The sequence below is a fragment of the Sitophilus oryzae genome, unplaced genomic scaffold, assembly GCF_002938485.1.
Source record: "Sitophilus oryzae breed Bouriz unplaced genomic scaffold, Soryzae_2.0 scaffold_1181_pilon_pilon, whole genome shotgun sequence".
In the NCBI taxonomy this organism is placed as follows: Eukaryota; Metazoa; Arthropoda; class Insecta; order Coleoptera; family Curculionidae; genus Sitophilus; species Sitophilus oryzae.
The window spans coordinates 2,388,423-2,414,338 of NW_022145817.1; the positions used below are offsets into that span (position 1 = coordinate 2,388,423).

Below are 25,916 nucleotides of genomic sequence, written 5' to 3' on the forward strand. Positions count from 1 at the left end.
CTAATGTAAAATCTCATATTTTCACCAACTAGATTATTAGCGCTTAATAGATTTTGTGCGCCCACATAGCTTGATGTGACAAGAAATATTTTTTGAATGTCAGAAATATTTGTTTTCACAAAAAGTATGCTCGGTGGCGGTTTTTTACAAGAAACAAAAAATGTAGTAAATACCAGAAGGACCGTTTTACGAAAAAAAAAATCGGTCGTCGGTAGAGTTTGAAAATATTTATACTAAAATGTATGTAGAGGTGGGGGTAGTTTTTACCCCTACTGTACTTTTTCTTAGCATAACATACCCAAAATCTCATTCAAATCGGGATAACGGTTCTTAAAGTATCTAAAAAATGTGTATTTACTAGAAAGGAGTAGTATCTAGAAAATGTGTATTTACTAAAAAGGCAAAAGGTGATGCTGGGAATTGCTGTTCTTAAAAATGCATTATCCGAGTATTTAATACGACTTATACAGTTAATTTTCTATACTGCATACATATAAGGTGTTTGGTTTGGTTTGGTAAATAATGCACGTGCGTGTATTATTGGTTGCTGGATAAGGACTAATAACCATGACAAGGACTCCAATGACGTCACAAAGCGAGTAGTTTTCGCATGCACCTGGCGGACACTTTTGGCTGAACGAGCAGTCCTATTAGGTTAACTGTTCTTGGGTATGGTCGGCTAAAAAATGTTTATCTCGAAATAATGATTTTGGTACTTAAAATATTATTTACGTCAAGTCTTCATATGATTCATGACAATAGCTTAAACGTTTTATAAAATTTAATATAAATATCTTAAAAATTTTTATTCTGTTTCCAGAGTGATGGAATGGCTGAGAGCTGTTGATTTGGCCGAATACGCCCCTAATCTGAGAGGGGCCGGAGTTCATGGTGGTCTTATGGTTTTAGAACCGAAATTTAACGCAGACTTGCTAGCTTCTTTACTATCTATACCTCCAGGCAAAACGCTACTTAGGAGACATTTAAATACGCATTTTAAAGAATTATTAGGCAAGGATATTATCCAAGAAAAAAGGGAACTGGAAGCTACGATGGGCTATATCCCTCTGACACCAAGTTCAAAATTAAAAGTAAGTACTGACACATTTCATCCTATTATAAAAAGATTAATACAATTGCTTTTTTATTTTTGTTTATAGATAGCTAAAAAATCCCAATTCTCGTTGAAAAGAAAGAAGAGCAAAGGAGAAGCAGATTATGGCGATTTGGTTTGTCCGCTGAATCCCGATAAACAGTCAGGTGATCTGAGTAGCTCATCTCTTAATATGGGTGTAAGTTACTAACTACTAGCCTAACATCATTTAACCGATTTTGTTTCTCAAAACTGACTTAAAAATATTTTAAGAAACATGATTTATTTCAAATCTATTAAATCTTCATTTAAAATTATAGAAAATCATAATAAAGACAGAAACAAAATCTCTAAGAACATTTAAAGGAAAATCTACATGCAGAGACTTGAATTTGATAATAATTTAAACATATGCTTTTTTCATGCCCTCAAGATTCCAGAGATACTCATCATACATTGTTGATTCATTGTGTTATGCCTTATTATGGTGGTGATCTTTCTAGGGTAATTGATGTTAATTACTAACAATTTGCTGTCATAGAAGCTTCATTTTCTTTCTAGAAAAAAAGAAAATGCACAACTATATTTGTTTTAACCTGGCAAATGTGTTGGCCATAAAATGAAATTTTATTTTATGAAATTAATTTATTCTGTCTGCCTTGGACTAGGTCTACAGGATGTTACGAATATTTTGGCCAATAGCTATCTTCGGAAATATATTGGAATTTAAAAAAAAAGTTTAAGTTTTCTCTGAATCACCATTCTTAATCTTTGAATTAATAAAAAACTATCTGAACCATCAAATTTTGACATAAGTTTCTTCTTTTATTTAAATAGAATGCAGTTGAATACACTTTTTTCTCATTTTAAAAAAATAAACTTTTTTGGTGCTTTCTTTAGCGGTTTTAGGTAATATGTTTACCGCCATTTTTTAAAAAGTTGTCTTTGAGATAAAATTAGTTAAAACTAAAAAAATGTCATTCCTTGCCCGGTTTAAATTATAATTATTATAGAATTCATTCTGATTAATTCATTAAATTTTAAATCTATTACTCTAAGAGCTAGCAACGTTTTCGAGAAAGTATTTTAAGACGTCTGGCTCTTTGATATATCTTTTACTATGCTCTCTGGAACAGCATGCGGCCCGTCTGGCTGCCGATACCCCTTGCGTTCACTACTGCGCATCGGAAGAATATCCTATATTTTTTATTAATTTAGTCCTATAAATTCTAGTATTGAATATAAATCGAACGTGTCTCCATAGCGCAGTGCGTAGAGTTTCCGACCACGAACCAGAGTCAGAGTTCGAATCCGGGTCAGGTCAAAGACTTTTTTATTTTATTTTCATTTATATTGTGATAGTAAAGTATTAAATCATTCTGGTAATTAAAAAAACAAATATTTAATACTTTACTATCAGAATATAAACGAAAATAAAATAAAAAAGTCATTGACCTGACCCGGATTCGAACTCTGAATCATCGGTTCGTGGTCGGAAACTCTACGCACTGCGTTATGGAGACATGTTCGATTTATATTCAATACTAGAATTTAAAGAACTAATAAAAATATACAACCTTCTTTCGATGCGCAGTAGGGAACGCAACGTTTACCGGCAGCCAGACGGGCCGCATGCTGTTCTAGAGAGCATAGTAAAATATATATCAAAGAGCCAGACGTCTTAAAATACTTGTTTTTCCGACGTTGGTAGCTCTAAAAAAGCTAAAAAAAGATTCGCAAAAGTTGTGTTGCGTTCAGTTCTCTTCTTTTTCCCACTTCCTTGCTCTATATGTAGCATTATAGCAGTTGTAGAATTAATAAGTCCCTAGAATAGAATGCTGGAATGTTCGATAGGTAATGCAAGACAATTGTTATATTTGGGCGTGGCATTAAGATTTATTTAACAACTAACACTAAACATACACATCAAGACACATTGAATTTATTTTACTCAATAATATGGTTGCATAGATTAGTCGTAGAGCATTATTGACTATTAATTAGATATGTGTAATATTAGATTTGAGCAGGGGTGTTGGCATTCTGCTGCTTTTTTTAGATGTATTAAACTATAGTAACCCCGCTAAGTTGAGGTATTTTTCACTAATATAAGTTAAACATTGCTAAAAAGATTTTTTACTTAAATAAATGGAGTGTCCTGAATTGGAGTCTGGGCCAAGCACATTAAATAAGTTATAAAATAAGCATTTTTTTCTATGAATAATGTAATAGGAAGTTCAACTTACTAATTTTTTTAAAAAAATACAGGCTGATATCGTATGATCGAAAAACATACAAAATGATAGCAATCTTCATTTCGTAGCAATCGCTCACGCCGTTTTTTTTTCAGTCACATAGTACTCGTGTACTCGAAAAAATACTCGGTAAGTACATTTTTAACAAAATACCCAGTGCGTTTCAAAAGTGGCTCACCTCTATAATTTCTTTATTTTTGCAGATAATATGATATATGATATTTATAAATTAGGGTTGATTGAGTTTTTTTAGTCATTTCCTGTTTTACCGGAAATGACTACAACTTTTGATTTTTAAAAGACACCCTGGGTATTTTTTTTACTTTATTCAATAGAAGATGACACTCTGAATAGAAGCCATATCATATGTCAACTTTTGAAATTTTCGCATATGATTTATTTGATTGAAAAACTCGAAACACTAAGTGTGTGGTACCAAATTATTCGTAAAAAATTGTTTTCCAAATATATTAATGAGTCACCCTTGTTCCATTACAAAAAATTGAGATATGATTAAAAATATGATTTGGCCATCTTTTAACCGGCCGCACAGTGGGGTATTTGACACAGATATTTGATCGAAATTTTTTTATGTAGACCTTATATAAATTATTGCTATTTTCAATTAAAGAGGAAATAATATGAACAAAATAAACGATAATTCGTCGATTCTAAAAAAAGAAAGCAAAATCATTGTTCCAGTGTTTCCACGGTCAACGCCACTAATGCCAGTAGTAATATCGCAACTAATACTACTAATGCTACGACTGATCCGCGAGCAATGCCCATACCACTAAAGTCGCTACTAATGCCAAATTGTGCTATACTGCTAATGGCACTAATGCGATCGCTTTGTACACAACAATGCCATCGCGGTTTACACCTCGCATTAGTATATCACTGATTGGCGAATTAGAGGAAACCAAGAATGTTCTTCTCATTTTATCAGCAAAGTCGCAAAAAGTCGCAGTATTTTATTTTACTGTATGAAAGCCCAATGTTTACTAAGTAAAACGTATATAGACAATATGCTGAATTCTTCGAAATGCGCAACTAAATCTCTAAGTATAATAAAAATGTCACAAATTTAATCAAATTTTCTGAACGCCTAACTTTTAGTTGCAAAAAAAATCGTTAGTATAGAGAATATCAAAATAAATAATACGTTTTTGTAGAATACATACCTGCAGCTTGCTGAGCCATTTGCAATCAAAACAATAATGTAAACGTAAAAAGAGCACAAGAACAACAACAATTTATAATTTTAAACATAAAATTTAGCCATTTACCTCTTATCTGTGAGAAGTAACAACCTTGACGTTTCGTTGAAACAAATGAATGCAACTAAACACACCCATAGCAACGCCATTCATGGCAGAGATGATTTAACTTATCATTTATCTTTTTTTGGGAAATCTTAAACACATTTGCTTTTTCGAATTTCGACCACCTTTTTCATGCTAATACCACACCGTGGGCCGTGACAAGACGATATACAATAGACGATCTAATCTATATTTCCCAGGATCCTTGATTAAAAATTAGTGTTTTTAGCACAGCCTAGACAACTCTAGATTAAAATTTAAAATACGATTTTCTCTTAAGCGAAAACGCCAAAAGTTGAGTGTCATTTTCTATTGAATAAAGTAAAAATGTGCCATTTAAAAATTAAAAGTTGTAGTCGTTTCCGGTGAAACAGGAAATGACCAAAAACAACTGAATACGTCAATCAATCCTATGTCATATACTAACATACCAAATATCGTTTTTTATCTAAAAAAATAAAAAAAACTCATAGGGGTGAGCCACTTTTGAGACGCACCCGGTAGGTGGACATTTTCACAGAATATAGGGTGTTATATTATGTCATAATCTATACCTGGTGGTTTTTGAAATATAAAATTATTTATGGATTGTGATTTTTTTCACGTAATCAAAGATTTCTAAAAAAACGGTGTCAGAGTTGGCTTGGAAATGACGATCACCAAAGTTATACCAAATTGGTATAAACCTTTTTGGTTAGGCAATAAAGTGCCGCTATTTGTGTTTAGCTAATGTATATTAATCCATTTAACAAAGTAAAAAATCTTGACAAAATTTGTATAAACCTTTCAACTAAATCTTGTGTTTTGGGTATAGATGATGAGGATGGGAAACCAAGAGGCAGAGGATGCCTATCTTCGCGCTGACCTAAGTTTGGCCTCTAGATCACTCCCAACATCAGTTAGAAATTCCCCCGTGACTTTGAGACACGTTTAAGCGATTTTTTACGTTTCTCAATTACATTTTAACTATAAAGTCGATATTATTTTGAATTATTTGAATAAACTCGACGTTTAATTGATGAGTAAACAAACAGGTATATCGTCATCTATCAAATCTACATAATTATTGAACAAAAAGACTAAAAGAAGTAGTACATCAATAAAATATTTGGAAATATAATGAGCTTTTAATATGACTGACTTTTATTCGGGATTACCTGTAGCATTCAATTTGTGTACCGGGTGGGTCAAATTGGACGCTTTTAAAGGGAACACTTACGCTTTTAAAACTAACTAAAATTCATAAAATGACATGTCCGAATTATTTTAGACATGTTTACGGATCTGTTTACTACTCAAGACACAATAATCACATAATTACTGAAGTTTAATTAAGTTTTTCTCATAAGATTCAGAATAATCTCACTAAATTAAAGTCCTGACACATTGACTTTCTAGAGTTGAACACTGCATAAAACTAAGTACAAAGTCAAAAAGAAATAAACCCAGAAAAGTGCAGCAATCCCGCAAAAATTCAATAAAAAAACTGGGAAAAACTATATGACTACTTTATAGTCTTTTTATTCAGTGTATTTATAAAGGCCTTATAGATATCTGATATTATAGTAAAAAGTATCTAATCAAGAACAATGACATTTAACAGCGCTTTTTAGCTTCAGATTGTGACGATATACTTCAAAAATACAATCTGTACTTCTAAATAATGTATCTATTCCCACAAACGAAAGTATAGATCTAATATTTCAAATATTCCAAGTATTATTGTTAAAAAGTATTTTATATCATAGTGTCTTCCCCCAAAAACACCCTGCCTTAGAGAAAATGTGAATAAATTTTAAAACACGTTATCCAATCCATATTGTAAAAAACTGACATAAACATGTTATTATGCAAAAATTGTTTCTAACCTAGGTATGTGTTTATTAACTCCAGTAAAACTTGTAAATATGGGTTATTTAACATTCTGTTCTATCGTAAATTTTGTTTTAATTTATATACTTTGCCGTAGGTTATCAAAATTATATTTAATCTGTTAACTGAGAATTTATTTTAAATTGTATTTGGAAAGAACTAGAAGTATATAATATATAAATAACTTCTGTATTAGCTGTTAATATTTTAATAAACAATTTAAGTGTTAATATTTGGAAGTTATTAAATTTGTTAGATTTTTAATGATGGAAAATCTAAAAAAATATTTCTTCAACTTCCTTTACTGTTTATATATACAGGGTGTCCCACTTAAGATGGATACAAGCCGATATCTTGATTGTTTGTTGAGCGATCTTTTTCATTTTTTGCAGGAGGCTGTATGGCTATAAGACGTACATTTTGCCCAGGGTAAGAAATGCGATACCGCATAGACGTACGTTTTAATGGGGTTTGATATTTTTCGAGTCAAGAGTAAACTACCCTTTAGGACAGTATTTATTTCAAATCTGATAAATTATATTGAATCCTCCTTACCTAAGATACTTAAGTTCTAATTTTGATAAATATTGATACAGGGTGTGTCATTAAAATAAGACATTTTTATTTTTATTATTATTTTTTAAGTATTTACGACGCCACTGGATAAACTACTGGTTTATAATCAATAACCAATTATAACCAATTATAAATTAATAATCGTTTTTTTATGGTGGTTTGGTCGAAGATGTTGACTTTTAGTTCGTTATAGTTTTATAAATCTTTGTTTAGAGCATATTTTTCAAAAGTAAACAAAATAAATTGAAAATATTTAGTTTTTTTGCAATTATTATGGAAGTTATCTGAAAACTTAAATCGATTATTAATTGATAATTGGTTATTGATAATAAACCTGTTGTTTATCCAGTGGCGTCGTAAGTACATAAAAAAATAATAATAAAAATAAAAATGTCTTATTTTAATGACGCACCCTGTATCAATATTTATCAAAATTACAACTTAAGTATCTTAGGTAAAGAGGATTCAATATAATTTATCAGATTTGAAATAAATACTGTCCTAAGGGTAGTTTACTCTTGACTCGAAAAACATCAAACCCCATTAAAACGTACGTCTATGAGGTATCGCATTTCTTACCCTGGGCAAAATATACGTCTTATAGCCATACAGCCTCCTGCCAAAAATGAAAAAGATCGTTCAACAAACAACCAAGATATTGACTTGTATCTTAAGTGGGACACCCTGTAGGTAGCTCAAATTATTATTGACTATTTTAATTTTTAAATTTATGTTCTAGTTTTATTAAATAATGCATTTCTGTGTAGCTATCTATATCTACATACTATAAAACAGATAATATATCTGTAGATGTCTAATAGTAATTTAAATTACATCAAGATATGTATTTTCAAGAATAGCATCTCAATGATTTATCAATACTAAATGTAACCCATCCTTCTAAAGACAATATAATCCATAAGTGTAGGTTTTATACATTTTTTTGATTCCCTATTTCCTTAAAGAACATTTATAAGTGTTTTACAAGATAGATAAATATATTCCTAAAAGAAATACAATAATGTTAACCAATTTGACTGGATTTTGTGCCAAAAGGAAACGAAAAAAACAAAAAATTGTACAATCTTTTTTATAAAAGCTTTTTTATACAGCAAAGTTTTATGCTCAAGTATTATAAAAATATGGATTTGTTAAGTATTTTTGAATATACAAAATCTACAAGCAGTATCAGAAGTAAAAAGATTTCAAATAATATGTTTAAAAAATGCTGTATAAAGAAACTAAAAATCAAATGAACATAAATATTGGATATGTTACCATAACATGTTGATTTTAGAAAACTTTACAAACTGACCAAATAATAGAAAAAGAGAGAGAACTACACTGACCATATCATATAGGTCTTAGATGTAGAGTAAGATCTAATCACGTTTTGTGTGTTAATTTATTTTAGTTCTATAAACAGGTATTCTTATTTCCATTGCCAAAAGCCATATCACACAAAGTTTCACACAACATTTGTTTAGGGTAAATAAATTCGGGGCATTTTTTAATTAGCCTGTTATTATTATCTAAGAGTATTTATATTTGTGGTACTAGCAGCTTTTTCTGTAATTTGTAAAAACATACAACCTTGCATTTTTGTATTGTAATATTTATAACATATTTTTTGTAATTGTTTGAATTATACATATTTTAATATTGTATTTGACTTAAGAAATACATTTTAAAACCAATTTTCTTGATTTCCTTTCAATTTTCCCTTTATACTTATAACATTGATTAGTAATGTCACTGACAGTTACTGTCAATAGTATTAACAAAATTATTTGTGTAAAAGATGAGCTAAATTCCTGTTAAAATGTCGCATTAAATAAAAAATGCTTCCTCATTCTATTTCAATAAATCATGGCAAAAGAACTATTTTTAAGGCAATCGGAAGAACAGACTTTGGCAGCGAGAGGTTATCGACTTTTAAAAAAACTGGGCGAAGGCAAGATAATTACAAGTTTTTAACAAATAAAATATAAAAAATCTCTTCTTATTTAAGGTTCTTACGCAAATGTTTACCTAGCAGAATTTTTTACAACTTCAGATGATAAGCAGAACAGGTTCTTAGCATGTAAAATAGTGGATGTATCAAAGGCTCCAAAAGATTTTGTGAAGAAATTTTTGCCTAGAGAGTTGGATATCTTAGTCAGACTGAACCATCCCCATATTATACACATCCACAGTATCTTTCAGAGGAAAACAAAATATTTTGTATTCATGAGAAATGCTGAAAATGGCGATTTACTAGAGTACATTTTAAAAAAGGTTAATAGAATTTATAATAAGGATTTTAAATACTCAGTCTTGGAATTTAGGGTCCAGTCTCTGAAGCTCAAGCAAGAGTTTGGGTAAGGCAACTTGCCCTTGGTATTCAATATCTTCATTGTATGGATATAGTTCATAGAGATCTTAAATGTGAAAATTGTTTGATAACTTCAAATTATAATTTAAAACTAGCCGATTTTGGATTTGCAAGGTTTACTGTTGATAGTTCAGGAAAACAAATGCTGAGCAGCACTTACTGTGGCTCTCTATCGTATGCCGCTCCTGAAGTTCTAAGAGGCATGCCTTATTATCCTAAGATGGCAGATGTATGGTTTGTATTTTAACTAGTATCATAAGTTGTACATTCTAAGCTGTTAAAATAAGTAGGTCCTGTGGGGTCATAATATATGTAACATTAAACAAGGCAATGCCTTTTGATGATACTAATGTTAAAAAACTTCACGAGTTACAAATTAATAAAAGATGGAAATTTCGATCCAAAGTTGTGGACTCTCTGTCAGACCAAGTAAGGACAAATAGATATATTTATGTAAAACATCGGTTACTGATATATTTCTCAAAAGGTTAAATACTTGGTTACACGTTTACTAGAACCAGATAGTAATAAACGATGGAAAATTGAAAAAGTAGTTGATTCAGAATGGATAGCTATGGATGCAAGATTCAAAACTATGAGTAAAGCAGAGGATACTGCTCTGACTCAAGCCAATGCTGAAAGAAAAACTTACATTGAGGGTGCCACTAAATAATTGGAGTATTTAATGCCTATATTACTATTGTCTTTCTATTTTAGGATTAAATAAAAAGGCAAGAGAGTCTCAAGTAGGTGGCAGTGTGAATGATGATTTGAAGGTTTTGAAACCGACCACTACCGAGGATCACGTCCCCAGAACTGATATTCAAAGTGCACTTACAGTGCCCCATGATTAAAACAATTTATTTACATGATTGGATGGGAAATAAATCTAAATATAATATAATAATATACCAACTCCGTCACGATTCTCTCTTGGATTTAAAAGTATTAAATTCTTCATCAAACTTCTCTAGTGTTATATCACAAACTTTGACAAGATCTTCGAGGCCTCTTTTTAAAGCATCAATGGCTTTTCCGTTATACATTTGTATGCGGACGTGCATCTTGTTTTCGGCAGGATGCGGCACGGAATAACCACAAAATTGTACATCTGAACTACAAATACAAGACACAATATTATTGATATCGAAAGAAGCAAGTGAGTAGAATAATGTACTTACTAATTTGATATAATACATCTCAGAGCATTACCCAAAGTATGTCCCTCTCCTTGAAATACAAAAGTTTTATTTCCATCATTAGACACTCCACTACTGGCTAACTAAATTAGTGTGTAGAATTAATATTCATTTGAATAATTTATTACCAAACTACATTACCTGAGCAACCGGCATAATTTGTTTAATAAATCAACTCAAAAAAATATATCTTTTCTATCTTAATAAGAAATTTTTGTATTGCAAAATATCAAATATGAAATGCATAGATGAAATGGTCAGTGTTGTTACATGGGCAAAAATTTTTGTACTATAAATGGTGTCGAAATTGTACTTTTTTAAGTGGGATTGTACATTTTTGGTGGAAAAATGTGTGTCATGTGCTCTTACCCTCTTTATTTACCAAGTTTTGGTACGTCTAAAGACAGAAGACAGAGTTCAGGTAGGATTAAGTAAGGTATTCGAAACTAATAGCCGCCGACACGTTGGCATTATTTGAAATGCAGGTCGCATAGGAGCATGCCACCTGATAGAGGATGCAACTCCATAGGAGTATGATCTGAATTAAACCCTCTGTTCCTAGCAACCTGCATTTCAAATCCACGCATCGCGTATCACCGTTCGTCTAAAAATGCATATGTATACAGTACGTTTGTCCGTTCTGTAGCTCCGGGGTATCCGTGAGAGGGGAAACGATATTTTCTCGATGTTTTTCGTAAAAAATTAGATGACGCGTCTCATCAATAAAAATTCGACAAATTTGCAAGTAGCCAATAAAGTGAGTGGGCGGAGCGATTTGCGGTGACGCACTCGTCAAATCGACGTATAAAATATATTGCTGTTTATTTAAATATTTTTTGCCCGCATTCCTTTCATAGACACAGATCCAGCAGATGTACAGTACGTGGGTTTAAGTTTGGGTTAGTTTTGGTTTGAGAAGTAAGAATTGTACATTTTTTCTTGCAATTGTACCTATGTACTCCTTGACTATCAAATGTACCCAAAATAGTACAATTGTACCTATTGTAACAACACTGGAAATGGTTACAAACATAAAATAATAAATACAAGAAGAAGTGTCAAGTCAATGTTAAATTATGGAAACAGCGTGGCTGCCTGGGTAACTAATTTTCAGATATGGCGGCTGGGACATTTGACATGATTTGACATGACATAGACACTTCATTGACATGACAATTTCAATTTTATGAAATTTATTTCCGTTTCCGGTTTTTAATGGCGGGCTGTTCAGGAGGTTTAAATGAGGGTTAATATACTTTTTACTTTTTCTAGTAGTAAATAATACAACAAAATTACTCAAAAATATTTATTTGGAATTTAGAACAATGTAAATGTGCAAATCAACACAATTAAAGAGCTATAAACCCATAAACTACTGTATCAATATCAAAATATTTAAATAACATCAGAGATGCTGTGTTAAAGTGAATTAGTAAAGTAACAATGCACTGACTTACAGAAACTTGAAGATAAATAAATGTTTTCACAGCTTCACGGGCGTAAAACTAACTGGAAGCAGGAAAAAGACAACAGGAACCCACGCAAAACCTGGAATCAAAAAAAAATATGTAAAAAAAACATGAATATAGGTACATAAGACTGTTATGAATTAAATCAAACAGGACTTGAATGAAAATAAAATGAATAAAAAATATGATACCTATGCATCTAATACCTCATTTGTATTTTAAAAATAATCTACATACATAGCATTATTGCTATGAAAATACATAATAGGTACCTATGTGATATATAATTACGCATTTCTGTTCATCTTGTAGATAATTAATATAGGCTGTAGGCTAATAATAGTTCAGTAATCATAATTTACCTTGTGTAACTTGCTTTCAATTGCTCAAAATCACCGATCGGTCTTTAAAGTAGAGATACGGAAAAATCCTTGGTAAAGAATATCCCAAGATCCTTGGATCTAATGCTAAAATAATATAAAAACAGTTAATTTATTATACCTATTTTTACATAAAATATGGCCCATACCTACTACACGCAGAAACGTCGATTTCATCATTTTCTTCATGTAATTAATATCATATATACTTTATTAAAGTGTTAACAAGGAACTTTATATCAAAAAACATCTTTGTACTTATAAATTTCAGCCGAAATATCATAAACAAACTTCCATTCAAATCTAAAACGGCAAAAATTAAAATGGCGCCCGACCTTGCCAGCCAGAGGCCTCGGGAGTTGACACATGGCTGACACACAGACAAAAGAAGAGGACGCCGACGTGCATAAAAATGTTCCGTAATTGAAATTGACAGAAATCATATAGAAATATTCAGATTTTTGTCTAGGACAGTCTAGAAGGCCATGCTTTCTGCCTGGGTAAGACCGCGCCAGAACTGTTTCCAATTTTCCGGTTTACTGTCACCCCCCTGGTTACAAAAAAATACTTTTTGTTTTTTTAGGTTAGTATTGACCATAGAAAAATAATGCTGACAGGGATGCTGTAAACACGTTTCTCTAGTTTTTATAGTTTGGCAAAAAGTACATGTAAAAAACGTAAAAATCCGTAAATAAGAGATAAAAAATACAAAAATAGAAAAAATGAATTTCCCGTCCTTTGAGATCTACCTCGTGGATCTATCTCAAATTTTGACACCAATAAAGAGTAAATCAGACATAAATTAAAATATTTTTTTACGATGGTAGCGGTCAGAGTTCGGAAGTAGTTAACTAAGACGTAATTTACCTGATTAACTACGTGTAGTTTTTCTTCAAAAACTACGTCTTTTCCCGTTCATTAACTACATGAAAACTACGTTGATAAACTATGTATTGATATTATCAATAATTTTTCTTTGTATGAGGTGTAATAGAGATAATATGATGTAAATATTATATTTAATGCCATATTTCTTCTGTTTTCTTAAATACATTATGTGTTTTTAAAGCTTCAACTTATTATACCCTCACCTCAAACCTTTGACATTTGAAAGTTACATACATAGGTTACATAAACTACACCCTCTACATAAACTACATTAACTACATGTAATGTAGTTTATGTAGTTTTTAAAAGTAACATGTAGTTTTCCGAACGCTACTAGCGGTAGCTCGCCCCAAGGATAGGGTTCGGAAGTAGTTAATTAAGACGTAATTTACCTGATTATCTACGTGTAGTTTTTCTTCAAAATCTACGTCTTTTCCCGTTCATTAACTACATGAAAACTACGTTAATAAACTATTTATTGATATTATGAATAATTTTGCTTTGTATGAGAGATCTAAATAATATGATGTGTGAATATTATATTTAAAGCCATATTTGTTCTGTTTTCTTAAATACATTGTGTTTTCTAAAGCTTCAACTTATAATAACCTCGCCTCAAACCTTTGATATTTGAAATCAATGTTACATACATAGGTTACAAAAACTACATCCTATACATAAATTACATTAACTGCATGTAATGTAATGCCAAGGATACTATAGCCAGGGTTCGAAAAACTACATGTTACTTTTAAAAACTACATAAACTACATTACATGTAGTTAATGTAGTTTATGTAACCTATGTATGTAACTTTCAAATATCAGAGGTTTGAGGTGAGGTTATAATAAGTTAAAGCTATAAAAACACATAATGTATTTTAGAAAACAGAAGAAATATGGCTTTAAATATAATATTTACATCATATTATCTCTATTACACCTCATACAAAGAAAATTATTCATAATATCAATACATAGTTTGTTCACGTAGTTTTCATGTAGTTACTGAACGGGAATAGACGTAGTTTTTGAAGAAAAACTACACGTAGTTACAGGTAAATTACGTCTTAATTAACTACTTCCGAACCCTGACTATAGCTCACCCATCCTTGTTTACAGAGCCTCTCGTGTGGCGACATCTACATACTCATGTAGTAGATACCAGATAATTATTACATGAAAATATTGATTAATAAATAGGATACTTTAACAAATATCGTAACACTTTCATTTATTTGGTTTCCGAGGTATCTTAGGTTAGGATTATTTAAAGTCGCAATATTTTTGAGGCTTAAATTTAATTAAAATATGTTATAATGTCTTCAAAAGCAGTCAAAGTAAGTGAAAATATTAACTTTTTAATTTTTCTAATTTTTCCCTTTTCGTCCGGTAGTCCGTAAAAGGCTTGGGAATATTTAAAAAACAGGGATTATTTGATAAAGGCGTAGGAGCTCTTCTTCCAGAGGCCTACAAGAAATTTTATAAAGAATGGAGACTTACCGAACCTACCGCCGTACATTATATTCCTGAAGAAGGAAAATGGAAACGTGATGAATTAACTGGTGAAGTGTAAGATTTTTTCTGTTATATGTTGTTATCTATTTACCTTATGTCTTTTTTCAGTATTCCTATTCAGAATATCCCTTTGCCATTATCTTATCCAAAAGAACATAATAACCATCTTTGGGGTGGGGAAGCAGTGGTACAGGGTTTTCAAATTAGGGACAAATTTCGGAGAAGAGTACCTCATTTTTGGGTTCCTGTTTTGAAAAGGTCTGTGGTTCACACAGAGGTGCTAAACAAGTTTTTTTCAGTTATTGTAACTGATAGGACCATACGATTGATAAATTCTAATTATGGATTTGATCACTACTTATTAAAGGTAAGTGCAAACTAATATTTCTAAGTTCTAAGGTATACATGTAAAATCTAGCAGTTATGTGGTATACCAGTTATGTAATAAAAATACTTCATATTTTTCCCTCTCTGACTTATTAGACGGCCCTGTGTGTGCTTAACAATAGAAAACTATTAGGTTTTTTATAAGTTGGTCATAAAAATGTTTTTTAATCATTAACTTTAATAAACCTTACAGGTAAATTATTATTGTTTCCGAAATGCGTCTTTATTTGTTGAAATTAGCAATTAATTTTGCCAAAAAAAAACATCTATTGAGTTAATTGATTTAGTTATCTAATCTTTGAAATTTGTAGTCTGAATTTTATTGGTGCTTGGGGTAATTCATTTGTATAGTTCTATAATCTAGGATTAAAAAATGAATAAAATTCTTTTTTTGAACGCAATAGAATCCTTAAATAATTTGCGATTAGATATTGTGCAAGGTTACGATACGCGCCACCGTAACCTGAAGGTTAACTGCTTAAGTACTGTAAATTGAACTTGAACTTAACATTATTTATTGCATTTTAATATCTTGTGTTTTCAAATTAGTACGACTGGAATTGTTTAAGACAAAAAAATGTAAATTTTCATATTTATACCGGGTGTGTCTCAAAAATGGCTCAACTCTATAACTTTTTTATTTTTTCAGATAAAAAAAAGCGAGATTTTGTATGTTAGTATATGATATAAATTAGGATTGATTAACGTATTCAATTATTTTTGGTCACTTCCTGTTTCAGCAGAATCCAGAAATGACTACATTTAAAACAAAATGACTTTGTTTTTAAATGACACCCTCCATAATTTTTTACTTTGTTCGATAGAAATTGACACTCTGAATAGAATGACATTTCATATGTCAACTTTTGACGTATTTTAAATTTCTATATAGAGTGCCATGGCTGTGTTAAAAACACTAATTTTTAATCAAGGAGCCTTGGAAAAATAGTTTTGATTATCTAATGTTTTTAGTGTCTTGTCCTGGCTGGTTAAAAGATGCCCAAATCGTATTTGTAATATTAACTTTTTCAAACAGAACGAGTGTGGTTCATTAGCATATTTGGAAAAAGCATTTTTTTACGAATAATTTGGTACTAGGTGTTTTGAGTGAAGTTGTCGTTATAAACCGCATGTTACAATTTCAAATAAACCTTATTATGCGAAAATGTCAAAAGTCAAAAATCAATGACGAATGATATGTCATTCTATTCATAGTGCCATTTTCTATCGAATAAAGGGAAAAAATACCGAGGTACCATTTCAAAATCAAAAGTTATTGTCATTTCCGGTGAGACAGGAAGTGACCGAAAATAATTGAATACGTCAATCAATCCTAATTTATGTCATATGTCATAATATATACCGAGTCATAACATACCAAATCTCTTTTTTATCTGAAAAAAAAATAAAAAAGTTATAGGGGTGAGCCACTTTAGAGACGCACCCGGTATATTTGACCAATTTTAATTTGTTATTTTAGGTAGTTTTATTTATAGGAATCAATACTTGAAGATTAATACACTTGTTTATGTTTACTAAAACACTTAACTTATTTTAAATGGAGCTGTAAAGATAACAAGTTATAAATACTTTTACAATTTTAAATATATAATCATAATCATACAACAACGTATTAAAATCTTAGAAATAAAAAAGGATTCATAACTGTTAGTAAACAAACATTTGACAAATTAACGCTACAGTTTCGTTTGATCTAATTGGAATTAGAAATCATTAACTAATTTAAGTGGCTGAACCTATAAACATTTGATAAAAACTAAACGGCGTTAAGGTAGGCGTATAAATGCAGATCAATGATAATTTTATGCTAGTCGGCCCCTAATGCCGTTTTATTAAAAGGTAACATAAAAACTTGATAGAAATTGTGTTCTGTGTGAAATCAAAAAAACGGTTTCAAGTTGGCGCGGAAATAACGATCGATGTTATTTACTATACAGGATGAGTCTTTAATAAGTGCAAATATTTTTAGGGGTAGTATATTTCGACCCTAGAAACTTTTTGGAAATTTTTAACATTTTTAGTTAAAAAATATAATGTCTTCATAATATGGCAACATTGGAAACATAACAAATTAAAAAAAAAACTTTTTTTTGTGTTGATAACCCCTAAATTATTAATCTTAAAAATATACCTAAACCATTAAATTGTAGGTAAAAAGGTGCTTTGGAAAACTTTTGATAAAAATACAAAATTTTCCATAGCAAAAAAGTTACAGCAATTTATTAAAAATACACATATTTGAAAAATATAATTCTGAAACGGTAACAGATATTGCAGTTTTTACCATAATTTTTAAATAAAAATTGAGCTCTAGATACCAATATTAGTTTTTGTCTATCTCTAGAGAAAACTATTTTAAAAATAATTTTAAATTATTAGAAAACATAGTAAACGACTTGAGTATTTGCTTTGAGAATTAGGAAATCTTATTCATAATTATACTTACTGATTTCTAAGAATTGTTTCAACTAAGATCCTTCTTAAGTCAGTTGTCTATATGTATAATATAATCTAAGGTCTAAGGAACTTTGTGGTGAGTTCATATCTTGAAAAAAGTCTGGGGTTTTTGTTATATAATAATTAATCTATTACATTTGGGGGATGTAGATCATCTACCTATAGCATCCTGTATGATGTTAGCATATGTCGTGTGAAACGCCAATGAGGAAAATGCATGTTTTTTATAATGGTTTTAAAAAATAGTTCATATAATTACAAATTGAACAAAAAAAAATCGTTGATATCGGTTAAGAAATGCCTCTAATATAAAATAATTAAATATTGTTAATTTAAATGGCCGGGCAAACGCTCTCTACTGCGCCTTGCCGCTGTGACGTCACCCGCCGTTCTTCTGGTTGAGTGGAGCCAGACGCGTGTTTATTTTACACAGTTTGCTTTAAACGCTGTTGAATCCGAGTCAAAATTTTAGTTATTTGTGTTAATTAATACATAATTAGTAATTAGTGATATTTTTAAATAGTAATGGATGAGTGAAAACAGAAAAAAATGGTCCAAGGCCATGAGAAGAGATGCAAAGAAAAACGTTAAATTATCCTCTATTTTTACGATTTATTGTTGTGAAGATCATTTTGATGTAAGTTCATATATTTATGTATATTGTCTTACATAGGTATATGAAATTTGAATGTACAGGGTTTTTCATTATATTTTGACACCCACATACAGCCTTAACTGCAAGTTTTAGAATAAAACATTAAATAAAAAAGTTGCATGGTTTTTCATATACTCTCTTTTAAAATTAATTCTAGTTATACAGGGTATCTCAAAAAAGGTGGTGCAGAAAATTGTAGGTATTTTTCGCTTTTCAACTGTCAATATTTCGTAAACATTTGAAGATAGGTATAGGATATTATACATGAAATATATCTAGAATATCTAGAAATTTCCTAAGGATGCAAAAATATATAGGGGTTTTCACTTAAAAAAGTAACTTAATTTGGCGTAATTATGGGACACCTTGTATAATATTTTCATTACTGATAAACAATTTATTTCCTATAATTTCGTAAAAAAACAATCTTTGAAAATAACAAGGGCAAGGGGGTGTCAATATATAAAAAAAAACTTTCTTTTTCACGCTATGCTCTGGAGTTATTTTTCCACGTACTAAACAAATATTTTTGTCTCTTTTCACTTCTACATAACCTACAGCATTATCTCCATACGTCTCCCTACCTGATCTGAAAAATAAGTTTATAATATTAATTTATAACTATATAAAAGTTCGTAACAGTAGGTACCTACTTATACTTAAATATGCCTCAGTACTACAAAGAATAAATGTTACATACCTCTCTGTTTTTTTCCTCGTAATTCAGCACCAATAAATTGGGAATTTGTATTTATAAAAGCAGCCAACTTAAAAGCATCGACTTTTGGCAAGTTATCTGATTGTGCTTTTACAAACCCGGAATCTGCCATTACTTAAAAAATTCTCAGAACACACAACACATACAAATAATAACTGCACAAAAAAAGCATAAAAAGCTCCTTCAATCAACGCTAAAAGCAACAAAAATGTCTTAGTACGCCACCTAAATACGTACATAAACGGAACACGTCTGGCTGTTGCTGGCCATCGCGCGTCGACGAGAACGGCGGGTGACGTCAGACCAATAGAATCGTTTCAATTCGCGAGGCGTCGTTTGCGTTATCCATAGTATTTTAATGGCCCGTTTTATAAAATTGTGGTACTGCTTTCAAGAAAAAATTTTTTTTCATTTACACATATTTATTCTAATAAATTGAACAGTTTCTGGCAAAAAATAAAATATATGCATCTTCCTCATTTCAGATCGAGTTAAGTAAGATGCAAGGCTATAGAGAAATGTCGTCAATTCTCTGACTGTCTTCCGTTTTAACTCATATGCAACTCTTAGTCCGCGGTTACATTGGACGCGGGTCCGTGCGTTTTTTTGAACGTGCGAGCTCTGACGGAATTTACTCGCACGACTATTTTATTTTAGTGGTTACATTAGATGCGCATTCATGGTGTCCTGTGTGTCGAGTTTGTCAAAACGGACGCCACTACTTTGATGCTATCTGAAGATTTAATGTTAAAATAACTACTTATAAACAGAAGAAAATGTTAGGTAAATTATTTATATGCAAGAAAAGGGGAAGAAAATTAATATGTAAAACATTTGGTGAATTAAAACAGCAACCGGTGAAATTTTTTGAATATTTTAGAATGTTTCCAACAACATTAATATATCTAAAATAAAAATAAACCTGGTATTCAAAAATATTCAAATTTTTCGGGAATGTATTGGGCCCAGAGATATAATAATTCGAACGCTCGGACGTGCACGTATTAAAAAAACAAACCAGTTTGTTTTCATCCGACCAACGGAAATCGACGTACGTGCACGGACGCGCAAACTCCGATGCAAAGTAACCGCCTGCGTAGATACCATTTGCTTGTTTTTTGCTGCGTGCACGTACGAGCACATACGACCAAAAAAACGCACGGACACGCATCCAATGTAACCACGGGCTTAGCGTAAAACATAGATGGCGTTAAACTGTAATTTTTATCTTTCAGACTCCGGCATGCGATTTAAAATCATTACTTGCACTGAGCCTCAAAAGAAAAATATTAAAAGAATTGGATGCTGGGTGTCCTTTATATAAAAATCAGCCAGAGATCCAATCGCGATTGTTAAATAAATATGGGAAATATTTGGAAGCGGTAGGTAGTCCAACATACAGGGTAGCGCACCTCATTCGCCTCGGTTGATTATACGAAAACGGAAAGATGTAGAAACTTGCCATGAAGACATCAGCCATCTTGGTTGCCGTTTTATTGAAGAATGGCTCTTTATTCAAAATCTGAGCCAGATAGGAAACCCTAATATAGTTTGAAAGAGCATTTGAATCTGCTTCGATTTATTTAAAAAAATACAAGGTGTTGTATTTGAAATAACGAAGTTTTTATGTAAAATGAATATTTAAAATAGACCAGCAGTTTTTGATACCCCTGTATACATTAAACGAAGCAATCAAATTTTTCAGTAGATTTTACTTATCGGACTTAAAAGTCAGCAGAAGAATTAGTTCTGAAAAGCAATGTACAGGGAGTTAATAATTTATTGTATTGTAGCATGCATTTTTAAATATCTTTAAATATCTCAAAAACCAAAGATTTTAAACATATTTAACCCTTCTTATAAATACCTTTTTTTGGAAGAATCCAAAAATTAAATAAAATACCGGGTGTGTTCCATAAGAAAAAATATAACTTTCGTATGGATCTTAGTTCTGAAACACTCTATACATTTCAAAATAATTTTAAATTGTACACATACCACATATACCCGTAAAATATTTTGTTTCTACATCTTTCCGTTTTCGTATAATCAACCGAGGCGAATGAGGTGCGCCACCCTGTACATATGTTGTAATATTTTTACTCAATTTGTACTTTTTTTAGTACACAAGTGAAGAAATTGATTGGTACGGATATTCATATACCGAAGCGTGCAATAGGATTCAGAAACAGATGGAAGAAGGTGAAAAGAAAGTACCTTTGAAGTACATTTATCGTGCCGAATTAATAGACAAACTTAGAGCGGCAAAATTGGAGGAAGCTATGAGTCAGTCCTTGAAGTCTAGGTTAGTATTTTGCATTTACACTGTAGGCACGACAGAGTCTAGGGTCGGTATTTATTTGTCATTTCGATCTCGTAACTGCTGCTCACGTAGGAATAAGAGAGGCGAGGCGTGACAGGTGTTACTAAAGGATGATTCACGGTACATCGGACCGTACCCGAGCCGGGCACGTTCCGTAAAGTAGACACCGAGCCACGTCCGGGCCTTCAATATATGCAACACCGAGTGGACAACGGGGATCATGTCCGTGCCGATTATATTCTAGAAAACAGTGTTGCCGCAGTGGTACATTTGTACCAAATTTGATACTTTTAATTCTATTTGGTACAGTGGTACTACATTTTCAAATCCAGGATGATTCGGTATAATAATTATTTCCCACGCGCACCAAAAATGAATATATATTTAATAATTATCGTCGTTGATATTGCATTAAACGCGCTTACCGATACCATTCGGAGACAATCCGCATTAATTAACGACGTATTATAAACGTTGTAATGTCTATAGGGTTGCATATATTAAATAACCCGAAGAAAAAAACTTAAAAATTTTCTGTTTCTAACATGCTTCTATATTTGCGTTTTTTTTAATAAAATTTAAGTTTTCCAAGTATCGTGTGTAGTATTAGAATTACTTACATTTCTTCAACCTATACATACTTATAATTGGGTTTTCTGAATTTCTATTTCATGTTTTTCGTCTCGATTTGTGTCTTTCTCCAGGAAGTTTTTTTATGTAGAAATTTATGAAGAAATTCACAACGACCAAACCGGTTAAAGTCATTTGCAGATGTATTTTGTTGTGCTTTATTTTTTTAATTGTACCAAAGTGGTACATTTTTAGTTTATAATGTTGTACGCGCTAAAAGTTGGGTGCGGCAACACTGCTAGAAAACAGTCGCTATAGGCCCGTAGACGAACGAAGTATTTAGCCGCGGCGGCTCATTTATGTTTGCCGCAACGGGGCCGAACCGTAGCGGTTCCGAGGAAAAATGTACACCGGCATTTCTTTGGCGGGGCACGGACGCGTTCCGGCGAAGCTCGGACCGTGCTCGGCTTAGCATGAATGTATAAGTATAAATAACATTTGACAATGTTTGGCCGTGCCTTCACCGTCGCACGGCTCCGGCCCGTCACGGTGTACCGTGAATCATCCTTAAAACGGGATCAGCGGATCAGTCAGCCATATTGGAGTCTTTGTATCATTTGTGCATTTTCCTTAAAATTTAATGTTTTTCATCGTTAATTTGAGTGTTTTTAAACTGGTAGTATATTTTGACCCCAGAAACACGCCTATGAGGTTTAAAAAAATTGTTGAAAATTTTATATTTTTCTTGACATTTTCCAGGAAATTTTAAAAAACATTTTAGTGCCACTTCTTTATTCATCGTGAGATTTTCCTACTGTATATCTAAACCTTGCAGTGTTGCCACCTCCTACATTATCCACATTCAAATATTTGTATTTATTGTAATTTTACATTTCTCAAAGAATTACGAGTATTAATTCTAATCATATCTTTTTATGAAGTCATTGCCAACTATGGTTTCCATTTAAAAAAAAACATTAATTTGTGTCATATGTCGAAAATGGCAGGCTTTAGAAAGAAACGGAGAACAAAGTCTCATTAAGGATGTGATTATCTACACCTTTTATCTGAAATTTTTTTGTCCAAAATAGATTATAATGGAATTAGAGACCATTTTTAAAATAGCCGAAATTTTTTTTTCGAAATATCTAATAAGCCATGAACTTTTTCAAAAATCTGAAAGGTACATATTTATGACCCCACAAAATTGCAATTCTTTACCCATTTAACCTACTCTCTATCTCCAGTAGTTTCCGAGATACCCAGAGAGAACATCATAGAAAACTCACCCTGTATAACCGTTTTGATTTTAAGGATTTTGTCTTTTTTCAGTGTTTGAGGAATTTTGCAGGAATTATTTTTCCCATTTTTTTATGTGATAATTTTTTTAATCTTATTTTTATTAGTTGTTTAATAAGTGTTTTTGTTTGTTTTAGTCAAAGTGGCTTAGATGCAACCTGGCTACGGAAAATGAATCCTTTTGGCAAGAAACGAGAAACCTAGGAATCCAAAGAAATGTAGATTTTGTTTATAAATAAATATTGAAAATATGTTAAATATCTATTCGTTTGTTTCAGAAAAAAATATTATATCCTGCAATATAAAAAAATGGTCAAGTGGGTTTTGGCTTTGATAATTACAAAAATTCTAATGTAATTTTGTATTGAATTGTAACAATTGTATTACCTCCTATCCTATAAAGCACACTTGGTCATAAAACTCTTTGATTGTGTTGTATATGGAGTTTTAAATATCGTATGATTGATTAAAAAAAACGGCGCCAAGTTACCTTTTAAGAAATGTCGAATTAAAATAGCATCGCCTGTTACATTGAACTTGAGAACTTTTTTCAATCATACGGTACGCGATATAAAAAAGTTTTGTTATAAAAAAATTGTAGGTTTACACAATTTATTAAATGTCTGATTTAGTTCACACTCTGGTTTAATTTTGCAAAACCTGATGAATACTTTATAAAGTTGATAAACGAAAATAGCCGCTGCGGTTATAGTAGAGTACAGTACAGTACTCCAATACGCTGATGTTGCAATGATATGCGCTCTAGTTGCAAATACGTTACAGCAATTACAGGAAATGCTGAACACATATACCTGGGCATACGAGACTTTGGGCCTTAAACTGAACATCGATAAAACATAAATCATGTGTACTCCCTCGGAAAATCATAACAGCGTTATAAAAATCGGAGAACTATTGGAATATGTATCGGAATTTAATTACCTCGGCAGTTTGATTTCGGAAAAGGCAAATATCGACTCTGAAATTCAGCACAGAATCAGCAGCGCCTCAAGAGCATTCTGGAAATTAAAAGACAGGGTTTTCTACAATCATGACTTGAGCACAAAAACGAAACTTGCAGTGTATCGAGCAGTAATAATCCCCACCATGTTATATGGAAGCGAAGTTGCAACAGAGACACCTTAGACAGCTTTTAAGAATCAAATGGTACCACCATGTCTCAAACATATCAGTCCTTAAAAAAGCAAAAGCTGCGAGAGCGCTGAAGTCACGATTACTAAATCTCGCTTAAGATGGGCTGGCCACGTATGCAGGATGCAAGAAAACCGCCTACCGAAATCTCTTCTTTACGGTGAACTTGTAGAGGGTAAGAGGAAACCGGGTGGACAACTCAAAAGATACAAGGATGTTGTTCATGAAAACTTAAAGGGGATAAGTATGCAGCATCAGTGGGAGGAAGCAGCGCACAATAGAACGCAATGGAGGAGAATTGTAAATTCAATTAATAACGACAACCAAAAAGTAAAGAGGCAACAAAGTAATGAGATTTTTGAATGTCCGGAGTGCGGAAGAGAGATATCATCACGTATAGGGCTTTTCAGTCACAGATCACAGAAAAGCTCATGACAGGAAACGCCTTGCGTAACCATCTTTTGATGCGTGTCAAATACAAAAGTAATGGCAGTACTAGTAGTAGTAGTAGAGTACAGAGTACTACCAAGTACCGTATGATCGAAAAAAAACGGCGTCCAGTTGGCTGGGAAATGACGATCAATGACATTTCCCATATAAATTTACATATAAAATGACAGCGATCTTCATTTCATAGCCATCGCTGACGCCGTTTTTATTCGATCATACGGTACTACTTAATATAAGAAGAATGAGAAATAGACCTGAGAGCTAAAAGAATGAGCTAATAGTTATTTGTGTAACTAGTGCAAAAAGGACATATTTGTTGCACGACACATGAGTTTGGCAGCTCGAAACAAAGTCGAGAACTGCAGTCATGCTGAGTGCAACAAATATGTTTTTTAAATGTTTATTAAAAAGTTTTTACGGTAATTCACAGAATAATATTACTACTAACAATGACACTGTAAACCAATATTATTTTTATTTTTTTAATAGCTTTTTTTGAGTTGATTTTAATTTTCATGTAGCAAGTTTGAACAAGTAAAAGGATGCTTTACGCTATACTGTGACTGTGATACTGTACCGAGCCGCGCGTCGCACATTGGTTCAGATTCAAAAAAATCGACGCATAGGGATCAGGAAAAAAATTTCGAAAATTTCAACAATGATATTATTTTCAACAGATGATGGGTCCATTTATTCAAATTTATCACGATTCACTTTTTAATCGTAATAAAAAAGCGTACAGGAATGTTGTTTTCGTTAGAGTTTGTAGTTTAAATATATCAGTTATTTGCTGATAACGGTTTATTGTTGCTAATATATTTTGGTTCTTAGTTCAGAGACTTGGAAATAAATTAAATTATAATGGTTTTTGAAGACCAAGGTAAGGTACTTTATAAGAGAATTTTATTAACTTAAATATTTTTTTATGAAGCTAGT

General features: G+C 31.7%; 4 protein-coding genes across 9 annotated transcripts in view; 3 read left to right on the plus strand and 1 right to left on the minus strand.

Moving 5' to 3' along the window:
• LOC115891488 (liprin-beta-2) overlaps nt 1-6,245 on the plus strand; it is a 122,561-nt gene extending 116,316 nt beyond the window's left edge. For 4 of the 6 annotated variants that reach the window (XM_030911947.1, XM_030911950.1, XM_030911949.1 and 1 more), the window contains 3 exons: nt 821-1,091; nt 1,161-1,292; nt 5,488-6,245. In XM_030911947.1, the coding sequence (XP_030767807.1) occupies nt 821-1,091; nt 1,161-1,292; nt 5,488-5,607 (523 nt within the window). In that variant the 3' untranslated portion in view covers nt 5,608-6,245. Of the gene's footprint in view, nt 1-820; nt 1,092-1,160; nt 1,293-1,526; nt 2,076-5,487 lie in introns of those variants that run through there. The other 2 variants (XM_030911951.1, XM_030911952.1) reach the window with 2 other exon arrangements.
• Nucleotides 6,246-7,760: 1,515 nt separating this feature from the next.
• LOC115891491 (testis-specific serine/threonine-protein kinase 1-like) lies at nt 7,761-10,219 on the plus strand. The gene is made up of 5 exons (XM_030911956.1): nt 7,761-9,075; nt 9,133-9,398; nt 9,449-9,729; nt 9,786-9,924; nt 9,983-10,219. The coding sequence occupies exons 1-5, from the start codon at nt 8,991-8,993 to the stop codon at nt 10,166-10,168; spliced, it is 957 nt and encodes a 318-aa protein (XP_030767816.1). The 5' UTR covers nt 7,761-8,990; the 3' UTR covers nt 10,169-10,219.
• Nucleotides 10,220-10,340: 121 nt separating this feature from the next.
• LOC115891493 (probable DNA-directed RNA polymerases I and III subunit RPAC2) lies at nt 10,341-11,281 on the minus strand. The gene is made up of 3 exons (XM_030911958.1): nt 10,836-11,281; nt 10,677-10,777; nt 10,341-10,611 (listed from the first exon to the last, which is right to left on the minus strand). Exons 1-3 carry the CDS (start codon nt 10,848-10,850, stop codon nt 10,416-10,418), a joined length of 312 nt encoding a protein of 103 aa, XP_030767818.1. The 5' UTR covers nt 10,851-11,281; the 3' UTR covers nt 10,341-10,415.
• A 3,339-nt stretch (nt 11,282-14,620) lies between these two features.
• LOC115891492 (39S ribosomal protein L28, mitochondrial) lies at nt 14,621-23,638 on the plus strand. Its single transcript, XM_030911957.1, has 6 exons — nt 14,621-14,770; nt 14,827-15,002; nt 15,057-15,315; nt 20,422-20,568; nt 21,310-21,491; nt 23,516-23,638. The coding sequence occupies exons 1-6, from the start codon at nt 14,750-14,752 to the stop codon at nt 23,580-23,582; spliced, it is 852 nt and encodes a 283-aa protein (XP_030767817.1). The 5' UTR covers nt 14,621-14,749; the 3' UTR covers nt 23,583-23,638.
• The last annotated feature ends 2,278 nt before the right edge of the window (nt 23,639-25,916 follow it).